This window comes from Thunnus albacares, chromosome 12 (genome assembly GCF_914725855.1).
Source record: "Thunnus albacares chromosome 12, fThuAlb1.1, whole genome shotgun sequence".
NCBI lineage: Eukaryota > Metazoa > Chordata > Actinopteri > Scombriformes > Scombridae > Thunnus > Thunnus albacares.
Genome location: NC_058117.1, coordinates 15970797 through 15992872, shown reverse-complemented (window position 1 = coordinate 15992872; position 22076 = coordinate 15970797). Strand labels below are relative to the sequence as shown.

The following is a 22076-nucleotide window of genomic DNA, read 5'->3' as shown; positions in this document are numbered from 1 at the left end:
TATTACTGCCAACACTAGCCTACTAGTTCTATCACTACTTCCAATAATAATAATAATAATAACAACAATAATAATAACAATAACAATAATAATAATAATAATAATAATAATAATAATAATAATAATAATAATAATAATAATAATAATAATGTGCTTATTTACAGTTTTTACAACATGTTTGAAGGGGCAAGTTAAAGGGTTAGTTCACTTAAATTACAAAAACATTTTCTTACTTAATGGTATGTAGCCATGCATATAGTTGCAGATTTTGAGACATTCTCTGTCTCTGATATCTACTTCCATCCCAAATGCAATGGAGGCCAATGGGATTTTGTTTGTGGTGTTCACAGAGGACATATATTAAAAAATCCATGGTATCTTGCAATTTTTAGCTCAAATTAGCTCAATACAGCACTGTATGAACAATTACATGCTAAACTGATGACATTTCTGTCAGCCTCTGTGCTATGTGTTTATGCTAATTAACAAAGATTAACATGCTAACACACTAAACTTAGATTGTTAACATGGTAAACATTATACCCACATAATATCAGCATGTTAGGAATAGCTTTGTGTTTATTCTGGGTGGGCAGCTCTGCACATCTTTTCTCTCTCTCTCTCTCTTTGTGTGTGTGTGTGTGTGTGTGTGTGTGTGTGTGTCTGTGTGTGTATGTTAAATGCCTCATTTGGGTCTGAAGTGCTAATAAAGAGAGATAGAGGGAATAATTACACATAAACTAGATTGGAAATTTTTTGTTAGTTGGCGGGGGTCCTTGGAGGCTTGGAGGAGCTTGATGATGAAAACCTTTTCAAACGCGCAGTGAATGGGTAACGATGAAGCACTATTCATTCAAATGCTTCTAATTTGCTTTTAATCACTCCCCTTGGTATCTCTGCTACTCCATTCTTAAAAAGAATAGAAGAGTACTGATATATTAATTATCCTTTCCTTGTATGTGATTAATTATAATTTCTTTGGCCCACTGAATCACATTTTTTACACTTATGACTTTTGTTTATTTGACAATTTGTAAGCCCCTGATTTGAATATACCTCACATGTTGCTACTAAATCTTTGTTTATTACCCTTGTGGCTATACTTTGTCTCCAACAAATTTCCATAACAACTTGCAAAAATGCAGTTTTAACTTTAAACTTTTTTTCTTTTATTTCATTTTATGACCCTCTTGTAAGCCATTGATGAGCACACATAAAGTTCATGAGGCTCGTAAGTCTGTTTTACGAGGACTGGATCAGCAGATGGGTTAACGCTCTGTAAATGCATGCTGACTCACTCTCCTCATCTCCATTTTGTATATATGCCAGATGCCCATGTGCTATACTTAATGAACAACTTTACTGCTTCCTTGTTGACATAATTTTCTTGGTGTTGTGTTTTATTATCAGACTCTTATCCTGCCAGTAAGGTCTGCACTCAACTCCTGTTTGCCTAATTTTGTTTTAGATCACAGTTGCATAAAGGTGCCTTTGGGTGTTTTTGCAAATTACTGCCATCTTGAAAAGACACTTTGATGAAATAAACTCATGAGGGACACTGAGGTGGTTTCTTGGAGTTGTAACTTTCCACACCCAAGATTAGGATGACGTATACAATTCCAGACACCTGAAAAAAACATTGATTGATAATTGCATGTATGCAGTTTCAAGCATTTCAAGTGTTGTTTGAAGAAAGAGCCTGTCTGTGTCATCTCTCTTCTAAGCCCTTGAACAGTGGTTACCTTCCATAAGTTCTTATCGCCGAAACATAAACTCCTCAAGCTGTATATGGGAAAGATCCCCTGATTGCTTCAAATACAGACGGTACCAACAACCGGATCAGCTCTTTCTTCATCGTTGGCCAACAAGACATCAGTGAGATTTATAACGTTCTGCAAGCAGCAACAATCAGATAAGAAGACCCCTTTTCGCCCGCATTGCCACTAAACCAGATCACTGACACAAACCACCTTTGACCTTTTGAGACCTCCAAGAGCCAGTCAACCACAGAGACTAGCTGGCACCAACTTTTATCCTGCTGTGAACACTGATGCTGTTTGCAGTCAGACCAGAGAGAACAAAGGACTGACGACCCATGAACATTTTGTCTAAGGACAATTAATTATGTTATATTTGTATGTGTGTGTGTATAAAACAATATGTGTTTCCTTTAGTTAGACTTTTATTCACTGCCTTTTAAGCTAGTGTACCACTAAACACTATATGGTGATGATATGATAACTCATATTTGGTACCACTCTGCTTGTTTCATTCTCAAAACGATACAACTATTATGAAAAATGCAAAATTATAAATCATGCAATTGTTATAAAGCTACCAATTTTGACTAAAAGAGTAAAAGCTTTCAGGAGTTGAACCTGCCTGTCCATGGACAGGAGGGGACTGATGTGTTTGATGAGTTTGGTCCACACCCCTGTTTATTTCTTAACAGCATAGCTAACTCTTTAGAAACAGCTACATTTATTGTGGTTAGGGGCCTTAGAATTTCTGCTAGTCATTAATACAGTGTGAGACAATCATTGTGCACAAAAGAGAGGGACGCAGAGTCCAGAATAGTCTGAGTGTATGAGACAATTGAAAAGTGCTTATCCTGCTTAGTAAAAATTGAGGAGGATTTTGAGATGGAAAATTACTGTGCTGCTGCTTAAAGTTTGTTACTGTGCTGCCACATAAAATGAGAGTAATCTTAGAGGCAAGTCAGAAACAGGACTGGATAGGATCTCACACAAGGGGTAAGCAGACCCCAGTTTAACAGCCACCATCCAAAAGGCCACATAGAGGATAAGTAACTGCAGTTTTTATGTTTAGCAGACAGTAAAGTTGTCTGTCTTTAAGGTGCATATCAGGACAGATTCAGGCAAGATTCCTTGTCTCTCAAGTCCCAGGGCCTTTCTTTGTTAGCCAGCTTGGATGTATCCAGGTTTCTAGTTCATTACAAGACTGTGCTGTATTACCCCCCTTGACCATTAGCTGTGCTATCTAGTGGTTACTCTCTGTGCTAGCTCAGGAAGAAGGAAAGGCTAGACAGGAAAGCATAGAACACATGCAGAAGCCGTGTAATGTTGTGTGGCTAGAATTTAGCCTTCTTTGAGAGTTTGTGTTCCTCTGATCCACTGCGATCAGGAGTGACATTTTGTACATTGCATGTATTGCTAAAGTGAGTGTACATTCATTTTGTTAATGAAGCAATTGTGAGAGTGCTGGGCCCATTTCTTAATTGCAGTTTGGGGTAAATAGAAGTGCAGAGCATTTACTCCTCTATTTCAAACCTCTTCCAGGATCTCTGCTTGTCGTATGTGCGGTGCAAAGCTGCACTGAACGCCATCTTGTTTTCAATTGGAGGTCGATAAAGCTAAGCAGTCTAGACAGACACCCAGCCGTGACCAGTATGTGTTAGTGCCCTCTCATGAGAGTCAGAGTGATTATTCATTCACAGTTTTACCTTAACTGTTAAAGTGAGACCTCACTTTAAGTGATGATAGTTTGAGCTGTTTTCCTTTAGTCATAGCTTAAAGAAGAACACAGCCTAATTTCAAGGAATTATTGAATTTTAGTCAAAATAAAGCAATTTTGCATAGCATTTGACTTGCCTTCATGCTAATTCTGCTTCATAGTGATTCCAAGAATTGCTTTAGTTTTACCCCAAGTCAGACCCAATTCAATTGTACTCAGAAATGTGCATGCTACAACCCCTATTCTAGTACTTATAAAAGCATTCAGTGCTAGTGTCTCACTACAAGCATAAGGAAAGGCAAAACAGTATATATATAGTGAATCTGATTTTAAGAGCAAAGAAAGTCATCAGATAATAATTAGAAGGCAGAAGTAGAAATATTTTTAGAGGAATATATTCAACATAAGAAAGGTAGCATAGAACATCTATACTTTATTTGCATTCATTAGAGTGCTTTCCAGCTTGACTTTATGTTGACACCTTAGCAGGACTTCCAAGACTGACACAAACAGGTAGCCACCATTGCAAAGCAAGAATAAATTGTACTTAAAGCCAACTAATCCCTATAATTGACAAAGACATTTAATGCAACTCCAGTTCCTGCAGAAAGGGAACTAACTTTTTTTACTCCCTAAACATACCTTGCCCAGCTAATAGCTAGACTAACAATAATTCAGTTACAAACTGAATTATTGTTAGTCCAGCTGAATTAAGTTTGATTGACAAAGGCCAAATTATTAGACAACAGCAAGGTTAACTCTTGTCCCTTGCCAAGTAAACAACCCTGATTGCAACAGCAGGAATACCAAGAGTGAGTCAAAATTTTAACATTTGATTTTGACTGTCAATATTTTAATGACACTTTGCGTCACTGTATGATTGTCATTCAATCAATAACTACTGTTTCTTTCGCAGTCTATCTCTCCTTCCCTCTCTGTCTCTTATCTCACTCCCTATCTCCCTTGGCTGACCCCACTCCTCTTAGCTCAGAGGTATTGAGGGCAGAAGCCTTCCCACTGCAACAGCCTGTGAAGGCTAGGCATAGCTCTGAGCAGTAAAACTAGAGGTAACAATTTTCCCCAGCACAGTAACAACCAGTCCATTGCAATTAATTGTTAAATAGACACAAACAACTTCGTATCTCTACATGCATACATGCAGTGTTGTCAGTCCTAGTAGAACAGTTTAACTAGCCTTTTAAAAGAGTATAGCTTTTATAACTGTGCAGTTTGAACTAAGCACCCCCCGTTAGTCTGTGTGGTAGTCTGTTACAGCCAAAATGTCTCCCAATCCTAACACTTTCACCCAGTGGAAGATCCTGACCAACACCCTCAAGATCCAGGGACCAGACCAGCTGAACAGCCACACAGCTGAACTGATGGTAAACACCCTGGCACACCACCTGATCACCCAGCTGAGGCAGTGAAAGGGAGATAGCTCGGCCAGGCCACGCATCAGACAACTGGAAGAACCAGAGGAAAGACAACAGACTTAATGCAGGGAGTGAAAACCTACAAATCCCTTCAATGACCTGCAGACTACTTCACAGCATAATGGACAATTAGAGTGCATGATTTTAAGACACAGCAAGCCAAACGACTCAGTTGTAAGGTTGAGCAGGAATTCAAAGACAGGAATTCCATGATAACCACTTTGCAAAGCCAGCTTGTTGTTGGCTTTAACAAGGACTGAAAGAGAAACTAAAATACAAATTAAAGACTTTGAGAGGAGACACTAAATTGATCAAAATGTACTTGACTCCCTGAGGAGAGAGTTCAAATACTCAAAAATACGAACTGAGGCAAGAGTTCTAGATAGGCACAACTAGGTCCTCACCAAACAGCAGAGACCAGTCACCTACCTGTGACCAGCTGCATCATACCTGGGTAAACAACAGCCAGAGAAGAGAGAAACAGCTTCTTCCTCAGGAAGCCACCATCACCTCCACCCTGAGTGGGGACCCCCCAGAGGCAGATGACAGAGTTTTCCCAGCAGAACACAGCTCCCTGAGACACTTGCACCATCATGGGGTACCCACTAGAGACCTGGACAGAGTGACCCGCAACATCAATCCCTTTGTACCCAGCCTCTCTGGTGGCTATGACATCCATGCCCACCTGTGAGACATCGACTTCTTCCTCCAGAGGTTAGACCATGCCACCACAGAAGACAAGTTCTACCTCATCAGGATGACCTCTAACCCTGAGGTACGCAGCTTCCTTGACCGTCAGCCAGGCCATGTCAAGGCTGACTACCAGCTGCTATGCCAAGCATTAATATGGGAATATGGGCAATCAGAAGCTTAACAAAGCCTCACAGCTGCTCTAGAGCAGAGCAGGAAAGACGGGAAAGACACACAGGCCTATTATCATTGCATCCACTGTGCATACTTTAGCCCCAAAAATGAACAGAACAAGGAAGAGGACCTAGACGTTGCACCTTTCTAATTAATGGACCGAATATGGTGTCACCCATGTCCCTTGTTGGACACTCCCCTTGCCTCTGTTAATCTTGGACAATGATTGACCTGAAGCCACATGACCATATATCCAACCCATCTTTGTAGATGCCCCATTGGCTGATACGTGTCTGGATGTATATGATTGGTTGTCTTATATATATATATATATATATATATATATATATATATATATATATATATATATATATATATATATATATATATATATATATATATATATATATATATATGTATATATACAAACCCTGATATATATATATATATATATATGTATATATATGTGTGTGTGTGTGTATATATATATATATATATATAATATATATATATATATATATATATATATATATTATATATATATATATATATAATATATATATATATATATATTATATATATATATATATATATATATATATATATATATATATATATATATATATATATATATATATATATATATATATATATATATATATAATATATATAACTTTTTTACCTTTTTTCATACCCAACTGTTGTTTGTAATGTGTTTTACGATGATCCTGATGAAGGCCACAAGCCGAAACGCGTCGGTCAACTAGTAAAGTTGTTTTTGTAGAGTTCTCATCTTTCTAGACTTCTTTCCCTTCTCTGTGCACCTTGGATGTAGGTGAAGTTGTACCAGAGACCCTTACTCTGCATCTAGAGGATCCAGACATCAAAACTCTGTTCCTCAGAAACATGCACCCTAAAATCAGTCACCAGGTGTCATGGCCTGCCCCCGCACCATGACAACTCAGCAGCTGTGTGACCTAGTCTTCAAAGCCTACAGCAAGCGGAGGCCTCAGAGCAGAGAAGACATTCAAACAAAGAACTGTCCTGAGTCGTGGTTCATACAAGCAAAAGCCCATGGGAGCCCAACCTCCAGCAAAGCAAAAACATCACAACAGACAACGATGCCCCCCAGTCAGCCATGACAACTCCTCCCAAAAAAACTCATGGCAACAACACAACAACTTAGACTGGAGACCAGGATGTCAACAGAGGGACAGACTCAGCTGGACCTCAGTCATCATACAGTCAACATACAGCTCCAAGCAAAACCATACAGGCTCCAGGAAGGCCAGCCTCACATAAGCAGAGATGGATGAACGGGTATAGATGAGAAATGAGACTGCCCCAAACCTGATCTCTGCACATGAATTGGCATGTCCCTGACAGAAAACAAACCCTGAAGGACTCATGTCAACACATGACCTCACCTCCCCCCTCACAGAAGTGCCTGCAAAGGAGCAAAGACCATAACAATTCTAAGTGAGAGACATAGCCCCCCTCACCAGGCATTCACCAACCAACTGGGGAACATCAGCCACCCAAGACTCATAAGGAGCATACTCCAAATCACAAACTGTCAGATACCACAGTGACTAAATCCATGATAATTATAGTGCTTATTAATCATTTACAACTGGGGGTGTACTTTTATCAATTCAATTTACATAAAAAAACTCAACTTCCTCTTTCAGGACTGAATTATTAATATGCTCTTTTTCAGGTCACACCCATAAAAAAGGGTGTAAACTTAAGACAACCAGTGCAAAACCCATAAGACCAAATTGTGTCATGCTGACAATAGAAAAGTTAAAAGAATATAAGAACCATTGTTAGACAGATGAATCACAACCTAACCAAAAGTCTTTTGGACCTTACTGTATGTGTGTATTAATCTCTATCCCTTGGTAGTTCAATAAATATCTTGATTTATCGCCAAGTCATTGTATATGTGTATTCCTTTACAACAGAGATGAAAATCCCTGTATTCAGAGTTCACAACTTTCAGATATAAGACTAAAGTGATATTAATTTGGTTTAATTACTTCTCTTCAAATTGAAGAGTGTTGCCCCCTATAATTTTACGAGGGCAAATTTAAATCCAAATGTAGTGAGATTCCCTACAGCTGTCATCTGTCTTCTAACATGGAGATATTGAACACTACAGCATGGCAGTGTCTGGTTTTGTTGCTGGTTAGCAGGCTGCAGAGTCCTACATTAAAGAAAATTAGGTCCTAGCAGCCTTCAGGTGAGATCATAAAGTCATGGGAGCCTAATGTCAGACTAACAAAAAGTGACGGAAAACACACCACTAGCTGATTTGGACTGAGATCCACAGTGGAGGCCAAACTGGGACTACATTATGAGCATTTATTATCGGCTACTTTAGTCCTGTCTCCCTCACAGTTATTTTCTCCAAGGGTGCAGTTTTCTCTTGGAATAATCACATTTTGGTCCCCAAGGCTAATGTTTTTGTCAGACAATGATTCGTATTGAATCTTTTGTTTCTGTTTCTATTTGGAGACATTTACTGAAATGCGTGTTCCTCGCTGCTCTGTGTTGTGTTGTGCAGATGAGATTATCTTTTTCCTCAGGAGAGTGGCTCATGTTGAAAGTTGTGAGTGCAGGTAGTAGAGAAGTGATGGGATTTTGTTTAGCGTTCACAGGAGCAAAACCGTTTTTAGGTTACTGCATATGGAATTATTTTATGTAGCACACAGCAACACAGTAGACTGTGGAGCATAAAATACAGTCAGGAGCTTGAGTCAGTCAGAGGAGGCGATGTGAAAAACTGCCATAATGCAAAAAGCAACATGTGAAATAAACCAATTTCATACTCAGTGGTCTTATTTTTCTACAGACATTACACTATGCTTTTCAAATAATTGGAGAATATTTTTTGCACTGGATCTTCACAAAATGCCATCCATTATTAAAACACATTTTATTCAACATTCGTAAAATGGAAATTGAAAGTGCAGACTGATGAGAAATTATGCTTAAACTGGAAAAACTATGTTTTAAAAAAACAGTTCCTAGTGATATTTGAAACATGACTTTTGTGTCTTACTCATTGACTGTATATAAATATGGACGTCATGACAGCTCCCGAAAAGTGAGGCCAAAACATCTCGACTGCCCCCTGGTGGCTGGCTGTAGTATAGGTCGTAAGTCCCACCCCCTCCATGTTAGCGGATGGGATATGAGCCAAACTAAAAAATAAAAGTACATGTCAAATAATTTTTTCCCAAAGATGGTCTCTGTAATTTTAGGTAGCTCTTATCACACTGATGTTTGTCCAAATGCTCATTTTTCTGATAAGTTTGTTTTTAATTAGTTATTTAAAAAGGGAGTGGGATGTAATGATTGACAGCTGTGACAGCCGCTCTCAAACCTGGACGGCGGGATGGCTGAGGGACATGTCCCGCTGGTCGTCATTGGAGAAGGGTCTATCTGCAGTCTTGCAGACCTACACGACACACCCACTTTACCACATGACACACCCACTTTACTACACAGCACACCTTCTGCGATGTTGTCACCATAACAGCATGTTACACGACACACCCTCCTGACCTCTAACCCTAACCATCTCACTGCTCATGCCTAAACCTTACCAAGTGGGTGTGTGTCACATAGTAAAGTGGGTGTGTTGAGTAGGTCTATCTGTAGAGTTCGCAGATAGACTTACTTGCATCATCCTGTCACCTGACTCTACTGCGCAAACTCTGGCTCTAAATGACATCGCACAAGCAAGATGGCAGCTCCGAGAAACAAGATATTTTGGCCTCAGTTTTGCTTAGCAGTAGGAAGTGGAGACGCGTCGTCCATCTTTATATACAGTCACTGGTCTTACTTAACGAGTAAGTTGACCTGTGGGCCAGTCTTCCCAGAAAAACAATTAAGTATTGATGAGGGTCAAGGAGTGAGGTTTAGAGGCGAGGGAATGATACAAAGTTAATGTAATTTTTTATAGTGTGTGTGTGTGTGTGTGTGTGTGTGTGTGTGTGTGTGTGTGTCTAAACAATCCAGACAAGACAATGGTAGATTAATTGTTTCCCCCTGAAAGTCCTCTCTTGGTAAAGCACCAATAATGAGTCTGATTAAAGGCTTGTGGACTTGTTAATTACCCCTCTGTAATGTCCAGACAGTGAAAAACTGCCTCTGCCTGCAGTCTGAAAACTTCTCTGCCTTTCATCACTCTGACTTATGGAGGCGTGTTTCCTCACGGCCGAATGTGTGACCTTTAAGTACAGTAATGATCAGTGATGAACTATGAAGTGCTGCCCACATGGTGGCTCCATCTTTAACCTGTGATTTACAGCCGTAGCTCAGCAGACTGAGCAGAGATGCAAACAGCAGTATTTACACTCAGTGATGCAGGTGTGCCGCCAGTTGGACAGCTGAAGGTGTCTCGGCAGGCCAGAGGGCGAAGGGGATGTGACTGATGATTGAGTTGGCCGGGCTGACAGCTGGCACCACGCATGAACGGAAGCAGCTTGTTCCTAAATCAGCAGCCCTCATTGATTGATAGGGTTTTATTGGCATTGTGGAAGAGAACAATTTATTTAAAATTACTGTCAGGCTGATTTATAGTCATTTGTTTTCTTTGCATGCTTTATTAAATTATTCAGAATTTCAATTCCAGTTAAGGATAGGGTTCAACATGCCTCAGAGAGCCCTTAAAGAGTTTCACTCACTCAGTGTCAATGGTTGAAACGCTGCCTGAGAGGCCGTATAACTGGGATTTTAGATAAGCTACATCCCCCCCAACACAAACTCAACCCATCAGAACATTTTGACCAACTGACACCAAAAATAAAGTCAAAATGATTTGTATTAGTCATATTTTATGTATTCAAAATGTAAAATATATTTTCTGTAAAAGTTTTACATTACATTTACCTAATGGTTTAATGCCTGTTCATAGACATCTCCATAACGACAAGAATAAAGTTCTGGTTGGGGAAAACTGAATCCTTTTTTTAAAAAAATATTGTGACTAAAAATATAGGAATCAGCCAATAATATACCCACCACATGTTAGTGTTTTTAATAGTAGCATGTAATATTCTTAGGTTGCCAAAATGCCCAAATTACCCCCCAAAAATAAACTAAACTACAGATAAAAAGACTTCACTAATTTATAAAATACACTAAATACTGCATGTGAGAAAGTCAGATTTAGACATGCTTACTGTCAATAAACAATTTTGGCCATTAGACCAATCCAAAAATGTGGGTTACTGATTAATAATGTATGAAACATTAACAGCAACATCACAACTACAGAATCAACCATACAGTTGAATTAGCACCTCTCTGACACAGTTTAGACTAAATGTGAACATTATAAGCTTCCCAAAGCTGTTTATTGTAACGTATTAAATTGCACAGGTGTTGATGATATTATGTGCATCCCCTGTTCATCAGCACAGCGATATTATGCCGTCAGTGGGCTGGGAAAAAAAACCCCTCCGGGATGCATTTACACAAAAACATGGATAATGGTTCGCTGCCTGGCATTGTTGGTTTTATGTGGCTGTGTGAGGCTTTCAGCTGTGCTGTTTGGTCTGTGGAGAGAGAGCAGCTGATAATGATCGGTTATCAAACAAAAGTGTCCCGGCCTTTGTTAGGCGTCCTTGTCTCTCTCTCTCTATCACACTTTCTCTTCAGTTTTAACTGACAGAGGCAGGGAGGGTCTGACTTTTATATCCACAATCTACTTACTATAATACTTTCATCAAATGAAATGATTTGCTTTTTTAATAACTGTACAGCTCCCCCAACCTACAAGTTAATGTCTTCATAATAAAGCCTAGTTTGTGTTTTTGTAATAAAATGAACACAAGCCCTGAAGTAAAAACCATTAAAAGAGGAATTGTCTTGTGAGAAATGTATTTTTTGACCAACATAAAGATGTCAGACATCTAGTGATCACTTGGGGGAGCTAGCACGCAGTCGAAGACTTTCACACTGTTTGTTGACAGTTAAATAAATGTCTGTTTGCTGGTCCCTCGGAAAGAAAAAAAACAAGACACTGCCAATAACTTCAGTAACAACAATGCACATTCAACACTTGGTGTAAAGTGCTTGTTTAAGAGCTCTGGAATGCAGGATTTATTTGACAGGTGCTGCCTAGAGGTGCTATCTCAGGCAGTCCATAAACCACTAAATGATAAAACAGAAAAGGATAAAACAGAATATAAATGAAAATGTTGTCAATTAGCTGATGAAAATGTGGTTTAAAGGAGAGCGTGTGTTTTAAAAGCAAAGGCTCTGCTGGCACACTCTGACCCCACACGGCTGCAGATTTTCTTTTGCTTCTCCAATTAAGCCTCATTGTCTCTTGTTTCTTTGGTAGAATATTATTGCCAGGATCCAACATGTACTTTATTGTGATTATCAGTCTTCGTACCCCTCGCTGTGTTTGGGTTTCTCGTCTTGTTTATTGGAGCTTGGTCGGTCTCTTAGGCTTTCCTTGTGTTTGCTCTTTGTTTAATGCAGTGTTTATCTTGTAAATGCTGGGCTTTCACTCCTCTTAAAACTTTGTTGAAAATTCTGTGTGGCTCATCGTCAGGAGCTCTGACAGCGAGACGAGTTTAATCTTCCACTGAGCGACCGCGGAAATCACCATAGTGAAAACAGATAATAGGGAGAGCGGAAAGGCTGTCACACATTTGAGGATGGAACTGTAATCTTCTGTTGTGAAATTCATTTAATTCAATGCTGTTTTCTTATTTATTGCTCTATATATCCAAAAACACACCCAATTAGATATGTGATATAACTGAATTAGATGATATGAATGATTATACGAATGTATTTTGGTGAAAGCTGCACATGCTTTCTGCTCATGTGTCAGCGGAGCTGTCCACAGCACCAGTGCTGAAATAAGCCGCGGCAAGAGGAGAGCTGGACATGCAGCTCCCTCAGGCCATGTGTGGAGGTGCACAGTCGCAGCAGCACCAAATGTAATGTTTGGTGCCGTGTATGGCCTTTTAAAGTCAACTATCAGATCAGTCAAAGTCAACCAAAATGTGTTTCATCTGCAACGTTATGAAACATTAGATATGTATCCAACTGTTTACGGTGAATCTATGTGTTTACTGTCTATCTACTTTTCTCCTCTAATTTTATCCTGACTATAATGTTGAGAGGCAATAACTACCAGGGTAAGGCTGCCAAGAGTTGTGACCTCTGTGGTGATGATGTAACATGCTGCTCATGATGTTATTTGTATTATTAATAATTGATTCATATGTCTATCTCTGTTATTATGATTGTGCTCATCCCTGGGCTCTTATCTTTTGTTGTTGCTGCTATAATGTTTTTTTATTTGTTTGTTTGTTTTGTGCCTCACATGGTCACTCCACAGTTTGCTTATTATGAGCAGTATTACTCAACCTGTGAAAACAGTTGTGCAATGTCTTTTGTGGCTCTGGAGGGAGTTTTGTCTAGAAGATAATCCTGTTGGTGTCATCATAGTTATGTCAGATTGCAACAGAAAATCTTTGTTACAAACAGGATGTATTTGAAAGGGAAGTTTGCCAAATTTGTGGATATAATATACTAGTCAGTATGCGTCTGGGGAATAATGCTATAGAGCTGCATTATGGGAAATGTAGGATCCAGCAGTTTTGGAGCATTAGGTACTAAAAGTCAGGATGTTTTGGATATCTGTTGCTTTCTGCTTGATTTTCCTTTTAAAAATATATCTTTTGTAAGTCCTCCAATAATACAGAGGTGCAAACCTAAATCGCTGGAGTATCCCTTTAAAGCATTTCTGTCACTTGTTACATTTAATGAAAAAAAGGAAAATTATCTATTTCTCAGTGTATACAAACTTATATTTCTGGCATAAAGAAATATAATCATAACTAATAAACTAAACCCTAATCTCAAAGTACACCTGATGGGCCTATAACTAGGATGATGATGATGATGATGATGATGATGATGATGATGATGATCAGGACATGAGAGCACAGGAATTTTGAAAAGGTGAATTATGTTCACCAAGATTATAGTTTCACATTCTGAAGAAATCTTTCAAAAGAAGAGGAAAAAAATCTCTAAAAAGGTAATTATACTTAAATGACTTCTTTTATAGTGTGCCGTGGGCTGAACATGTTCTGTACTTTTCCCTATGACTATATAATATGACTATATGATTTGGCAGAATTTCATTAATCTAATGTTCGTAACTTCTAAGTAAGTAATGAACAGAGATGTAATCTTAGAACTCAGATTGCACATCTGAATTTCCAAGAGTTATTCGGGCAATCAGAGCATTTAATGACTTACTTTACTTTACTTTTTTATTTATCATTTATTGTAATCAACATGGAGTTTAAAGATTTTATAATGAATGGACAATCTCCTCTGAAGTTTGCTCCATCGATTCTCATTAATTTATAGATCTACAAATGCCTGAGAGAGAATGAATCATCTCTGCCTTCTCTGTAAAAACAATAATTACCCCTTTAGAAAATACACAACACTAATCCGCATTATGCTGAAGATATTGTTGTAACAAGGGAATTTTTATGTCAAACTGGTGCCAAACATATTCTCTTCTCTGCTTGTGGCTCACTGCATGGACTTTCTTATTTTTCTGATGTGAGATTGTTCAGTTTTATACTTTTCCTCCAACAGATGATTGGTTCAAAAGGCCAGGAGCTCTGCAGAGACTGTGTATGACTTCTGAAGAAACACTCTCCAGTACAAGAGCAGTGTGTGTGTGTGTGTGTGTGTGTGTGTGTGTGTGTGTGTGTGCAGCAGAAATAGCAGACGAGCTGTGCTAACAAGAATATGGATTGTGCGTGCACAGAGATGTGACACACGGTGAGCGAGTTGCAGCACAAACAATGTTTTGTTAGGAACTGGAACTATTTCTGCTCTATGTGGGAGGACGGTAGCACTGCCTCTCAAGAGCCTGGCCAGCAGCAACACTTTGTTTTATTGGCAGACGATACAGCAGCATTGGCATACAATGGAGTGAATATGATTTTTATGGGTGCTCTTTAGACACACCATGTAAATCTTTTGTCTCCTACTCCCTAAAGTGCAATCCACAGAACATTGCCAATCATGAATGTACTTCTAAATTCAGCAAGATAGGACTAGATCTCACCTGAAAAGATCTGCACTGATACCTGAAAGTACTTTTGTTCTTGTTGCATTGATTCCTGTTTCCATTTCCTGTGTAATGGACTTGCCACTAATGAGTGCCTACAGTGATCTGATCCAAACTGACAGGTCTCCATATTATCAGTTGCTCGGGGAGAGCTGAGCGGTGGGAAGTGGAGTCTGTGGAACTTAATATAGGCCCAAATGGAAGGACAAAACCTTGAGCTCTCCTTTATATTGTGGAGGAGAAGTGAAAAAAACGGAGAAATAGAAATGGCAAAGCCTTGCAGCTTCAGATTGGACTGCGGAGGAGGGTGAGGAGACTTTTACACTATACCTGGAGCTGCTAAGTTTTGTAAATGAGATTATTTTTGGCTTCGTTTTCCTGTGTAGGTCTGAGCTCTGTACTTCGACTTTGCTGTAAAAACGAAACAAACCTGCATACATACACCTGATAGCAGTCTGCTTGGTGGGCAGGCAGTTTCCTCTGATACATGTTTTACAGCTGAAATGATCGCCCACTGCCTGCTCCATGATTTTTCTTCTCCTTGAATAAATCGTCTTAATAGCGCAGATTGAAGACTAAACCCTCTAGAAATCAGGTATATGTTTGAGTAAAAGGGGTCCATTCAGCTGTGGGTGATGACACTGCCTCTCTGAAAAGGTAAACTGAACCTCCCACATCGCGGCGGACCACAGTTTCCTGCGCATCAGCTGAACCCTGCGCTGTCTGCACCCACGGTCTTCATTATTTTAGCAAATCACTGGATATCCTTGAACACTTTGTACGCCTCTCTCTCTCTCTCTCTCTCTCTCTCTCTCTCTCTCTCTCTCTCTCTCTCTCTCTCTCTCTCTCTCTCCCTCCCCCGGTCTGCGCGTCTCTTCTCTCCGCTTCATTATTCTGCACCTGTCAGCAGCGGACGCCGGCGCGCTCTTCCCTCCTTCCTCTCCTCTCCTTTCCTCTCTTCTCTTCTCTTCTTCTCTCCTCCGTTACTGACCGTCATGACTTCTGCAAAAGACGCGAACGGGCCGGTGAAAGCGGCTCAGCAGCAGCAGGATCAGGTAAGGACTTCAGACGTTGTTTTCTATCTGTGTTTATATGATTCCGTTGCGTTTTTCCTGTGCGTTTTGGCGCTCGTTATCTCTCATAAACAAGCACACAGACGTGAGCAGCAACGGAAACAGCTGATTTTTAACAAGATCACCAAAATATTTCACGCAGCCTGGTTTCCATTCGATGTTGCGTTGAGCATTTTAACACTGCTTCTGTTTTGACTTTTGGATTTCCTGGCTGAGAATATTTGATTCCTGCACTATAGAGGTATGGGCCAACAATGCCCAACTTCTAAACTTCTGCCTAAATATTTAATGAACTCCTGATGTAACCTCAGCACACAGGAGTGGCCTCTATGCCATAATAGCAGGAGTGGTGTCCTGTTTTCATGAAAACAATTTGACTGTGTAAAAACAGCTTCTGCTCTAGTGATACACCGTATTTTGAATAGTTTTAGTTTCAAGGACAAAATTTATTATTTGGTTCTATTTGGTTATTTTGGTTCTGAACCAAAGATAAAGAGCCAAAAAGGAAAAAAGTATGTGTGTGAATGTGTGTGTGTGTGTGTGTGTGTGAGAGAGAGAGAGAGATAGAGAGAGAGAGAGAGAGAGAGAGAGAGAGAGTGGGTGTTAATTGCTCTGTATTGTTCTGTCAACTCATTGAGTTTAAATCGTGCTGTAGGAAGCCATAGGGAACACTGTGAAGTGATGGTGTGTAGACACACGATCCACTTTTGGGTTTACATAACTGAGCTTCTGGCGGTGATATTATAATTTAGGTTGAAAGGTGCTTCAGCAAAATAAACACATGCTTGCTCATATTGAGTGAGAACATCTTGACAATAAATATCATTGCATAACAGTGGTTGATTGTTGAGTATTTGGATGTTGAGTACCTTTTCAAAGCCTGCAAAGTAGCTATGAAAGGGCTTTTTCATTATGAGGTGAACGCTCTCCACTTACATGAATGCCCAGCATGTAATTAATTTTGGTATTTGTCTCAAGTTTCCTGCAAAATTTAAAGAACTTCATCTACATTTTACTTTTTTATTTCCTTGTGCACTTGAGTGAACAATTGCGTGAAGATCCTTCCTGTCTTGAATGCAGTCAGTCAACAGTCACTTTTGAATATTTTAAGTGTAAAGTGTTTATTTTTGCGCCCTATTCATACATTTATGAAGCGGGAGTGCAGAGTAGACAGCAGCATAGTAGATATTTAACCATGTTCAGATCGGAAAAAAAAAGGGGGAGCGCAAACTCTTTCAAAGGTTGAGAGGAAATCGGATGTCAGACTTGAAAAAGGAAGCTCGCAGTGAGTGAAATGCTCATATGCCCATCTGCATATGTCAGTGCAACACAACAGAACACACTGTGCAATCATTGCACACGTGCAGCAATCATTTCACCTTTGTTGAAAAGGATTGATACATCTTTATTTGCTCCGACTGATTTTCACATGTGGCCGGCCTTGACTTCTTTTCTTCTATTCAGTATGAGCAATCTGTACACAAAACACCATTTCCTGCTGGATGAGAGAGCTTGGAAAATACACTCCCCTGTCACTACTGATGCCTTAGCTTCAACAATGACCTTGCTCATTGGTAATATCAGTTTCAAATCCAAATGCCACCATGTGCATGTACTCCTTAATGATGCAGAGACAGAGACAAAGATATCATAGCACAGGAAAAACCATGCAGCAAAGAAGCACATCTGAGATTTGAACTCCAGCCCTCCGGACTGCACCATCACTGCTGCTAGCAGTAGAGGTTTTAATGCACTTTGTTGCTTTGTATCCAGCTTAAATCTGAAATATAAGTGAATAAACAGATTGAAAATTCAAGGCATCTTATCTTGTCCTCCATTAAAAATGCTGCTGTCCTCATCAAAGGTTCAGAAAATGCATTTCCACATTCTTTATCTGAAACGCCATCACTCTCTCTTTTTGCACTACTGCAAACAGCCCTCACATTACTGCTCATCGTGATGCTTTAAAGACATACAGAATGAATAGATACAGAATCACAGAATGTTTTGTTGCTTGCAAAAGTGCCCTCTAAGGTGCCCCCAGAGAACAGCAAACATGATAAAAGGCCCTTTAAGTTGCCTGCACATAATGACTGTCTTAGTTATGGGTAAACCAGGATGAAGTGCCCTATAGAGTGCCTCTATATGTGTCTGGAATGACGTGCCCTCATGGTGCCCTTTCAGTCAGCGAAAATGTGATAGTGCTTAGTAAAGCAGTGGTTCTCAAATTTTTTCACGTCAAGGACCCCTAAACTGACACACATTAGACCAAGGACCCCCATCTGATAAGATTTTTGCTTTCAGATGTTTTATTAAAGAAAGTATATGAAACCCATGACCAAAATAGTCTCACATTCTGTCATTGAGTTACTTATGGATGGAATTTTAGTGAAAATAAATTATTCCCCTTTTTGCTTGGGACCCCCTGGAACCACCTCAAGGACCACTGGGGGTACCCGGACCCCACTTTGAGAAACACTGTTGTAAAGTACCCCCACAAGATATTCAGTTCAGAAGATCAGTTGTAATGGGGTGAGCAGGAGGTTCTGTATAGGTGTCCTTCAGTGAAAAAAGTGGAAAAAGTGCCATTTAGGGTTTCCCTAAGTCTAACATATGGAAGTGCAGAATTGGGTGCCCTTTCAATCAAAGAAAATACATGGTGGACTGCCCTGTAGGATGCCCTGTATGGGAGAAAAACAAGTACCCTTCCAGTGAAGAACATACTTTGTCCTATAAAATGCCCTTACAGTGGAGTAAACTGGCCCTTATTGTAGAAATTAATTTATCCTTTATGTAGGCTGACCATTAGGAAAATAAAGCACCGTTAAAAACATGTTGTAGTTGCTGTAGCTGACATTATTCCACTCATTGATTTTGGTACAATACCACTCACTAGTTTGCTCAATCACAACACCTGTTTTGGATTTAGATTGTTTGAGTCAGAGCAGTCTAAGCTGTAACCTTGATCCTACTACAGTTTGTGACATAGGTCATATAGCAAGTTTTTTTTTGGAATTAAATCGAGTTTGTGGATTAAATATTATGAAGGATGCATTACTAATGTATATTGACTGTATTTTCTAAGTTGGTTTTATATGTTGACCTGTGAAAAGCTGTATAACATGATAAACAATGTGCTAGATGGATAGCGGCTTGCTTGCTGCATATGTACTTAGCCACCTAAATATTTGATACAAAGTGGAAGCAAATCTTGTGGTGTAGTAAAACCTTAAAGGGAAGTCATTAGATTATTCTTTCCTCAAAATGCATTTACAACCCTTTAGCTTGGTTTAACTTGCTCTTGTAGAGATGGAAATTAGCATTGGGTTACCCTATGATTACAGAATGCCAAGAAGAGACAGAAAATTGAAGACAATACAAAGAGAAAATACAAAATACAGCTAGAGGCAGCGAAGGGAGGAGATGAGAGAGATAAAGGTTTGCATTAGCCATCAGCAATTTGATGGAATGCCCAGTAGAAAAAGTTTTTTTTAATTTATTCTGTCATGAAACTTATGAAATCTGGAAGAGAACCTTTTGAGTAGCCCTGCTAATAGACGAAACTCCTCACAAACAGGCTACATTGCCAGTGAGAACTGGCTCGGTCGAGCGATAGAGACAGCTTAGGAACAGATGTGGAGAAGGAAGGCTCTCAGATCTTCTGCTGCTGTCCATTGAGAGGGACATCCCAATTGACCATAACGAGGTCATTAACATTTAATAACTCATGACCAAAAAGATCTTCCTTTGATTTCACCGATCTTGCTTCTCGCTTCCCTGACAAGACTGCTAAAAACAGCTAATTGTCAAAATGTTAATAGTTTCATGTTTTTACTATGGATGTGCTTGAGAAATAAAGTTTTAAAACATTACCCATTCCTTGTATTTTATTACAGAGATGTTTGCAAAATAAATGTTTAAAAAGTAAATCATTTTTAATACAGAGGTGTTTTCTTTATATTCTGAATCACCCTATAAAATGTTAATTTTAATTGGGGATGTAGCCTTTTTACTAAACATGCGTCGTTATTCTCTGCTGATGTGGGCCTATTGAATGTATCAGGTGCCCTTTATATTCTATTCACCCCTGCCCTTCAGACAGCCTGAATCCACCACTGATAATACTGTACCTCCTCCATTGCTATAACAGCTGCTTTTCAGCTTTAGGTCATTGCCTCGTTCATCCACATATACTGTATCCTATTTCCAACAGCTGGGTAGTTGTATGGTTTCAATACAGTAATTTAAAAACACAAGTATCCATCCAGACTGAGGGGATCAAAGGTGACTCATGCAGCAAAGAAGTGCTGTATAAAAATACCTGTTCTAAAAAGGGTGAGATGGGTACACCTCCAGCCTCTAAATATCCCACTGTGGTTAAATACAATTTGAATGTTTTTGTGGTTTTCATCATGCCAAATCCATCTGGTATGCACATAATTATTCTGAAAGGATAATACTGTAGGTCTCTTATCTTTCTTTTAACACAAAATGGATTTAATTTTCAGGGACATTTTGAGGAAAACATTCAATTAAAAAAAAGAAAGAAAACAGTGAGGGTTGTTTCCAACTGATCCATTCTTCAGTGATTCAACTTCAGTCAAATTGTTGTATGCTACAGTTCTTCTGATGATTAAAAGATACTTTGCAAGTTTTGCCCAGGGGCAGGTGGTAATTAATATCCTGTGAGAAAACACTTTCTCTTCCCCAATCTTGCCTTTTTCACATCAATAGAGTCAGCAGGAGTTACCACTGCCTCAATTTTACTTTTCTCATCTCTCTCCCAGTTCCACATACTCAGTGTGACATGTTATTAATTCTTTCAAAGACCAATGAGCAGGAAGGCACCATAGCTGGAAGCCTCACGGTATCACGGAGAGAGTGAACATGGTGGTGACCTACCAGCCAGGGGTTTACCACTTGGGTGAAGCTTGACAGCAGAGACAAACCAGCCAGGTAGAAGAGAGAGAGGCTGAGAGGAGAGCAGGAGGAAGTGCTGGTGGTTGTGTTGGATCAGATGGTTTGTTCAAATATTTATATTCCCTTGATTTGGCAGACTGGACTTTCCCTTTGGTTTTGGGAAACACTTGCAGAGTGTATGGACTAAAGAGCACAGAGTCAAGTAGAAAAAAGTACTGGGAACTTCAGGGAGGGGATGGAAAATTAAGGAAGAGGGGGAGTCGAGTAAATTCCATGGGAGAGAGAGCAAGAGAAGTGGAAGGTTTTGTTGATGGACCTGGCAGTGTGCTGACCAGCTGTTCCACCACCCGACATAGACTTGTCAGTATTACACACAATCAAGAAGAAGGATGCAGGTGATCCTGTGACTTTATCAGTGGATTATATACAGATTTACACCGATGGCTCCAATAATCCAAACAATGGAAAAGCTGCAACAGGAATGTGCATTCCTCAGATACAGATATAGAATGGAAAGCGGATGTGTCAGTCTTCACTACGGCGCTTGTGGCAATCTTGTGGGCACTTTGTTGAGTGGAGTAAATTAGGCCAGAAAAGATGATTATATGCTCAGATTCTACTGAAGTACTAATGGCATGAATGATGGGAAAAGCAGGGCCAGACTAGATCTAATAGTGGAAATAAATGTCTTTACCTTGCTTCTTTTGTCCACAACAAGTAACTCTACATTGATGCTACTGGGACTTTCAGGGGGAAGTGTTGATCATATTTGGCAATCTGGGGGCATGTCAGTATGTAAATGAGCCTGTATGTGCATGAACAGATGGATGAAGAACAGGTGAGATTTGTTCATTGCATGGAGTTGTGCATGTGTCTGTTTGATAAATACCGATTGTCTTGTTTGTACGGCCCTTCCATACACACACATTTAGAACTCGTTCTACGCAGGCTTTGATAAATGAGGCCCCAGGATCTCCCTCATTGACGTCTTACACCAGCAGTTTCAATCCTTAAAAGAGTCTTCAACATTCACAGAAAAAAACAAACACTTCACACAAATTTAAAAACACTCATTACACAGATATCGACTCTGGAAAAAGACAACAAAGAAATGAAAGAGACAATTTTATATTTTCAAAGCTGCAGCATGAGCGATAATTTAATATTAACTGGACT

General features: G+C 39.5%; 1 protein-coding gene across 2 annotated transcripts in view; it reads left to right on the top strand.

The window, feature by feature from the left end:
* The window catches only part of LOC122994522 (dipeptidyl aminopeptidase-like protein 6), a 93369-nt gene that overhangs the window by 31281 nt on the left and 40012 nt on the right, over positions 1–22076 (top strand). Inside the window, exon 1 of one of the 2 annotated variants that reach the window (XM_044369251.1) lies at positions 15781–15962. The exons of the other annotated variant lie outside the window; for it this stretch is intronic. Within the exon in view, the coding sequence (XP_044225186.1) occupies positions 15903–15962 (60 nt within the window). The 5' untranslated portion in view covers positions 15781–15902. Of the gene's footprint in view, positions 1–15780; positions 15963–22076 lie in introns of those variants that run through there. 2 annotated transcript variants of the gene reach the window in all.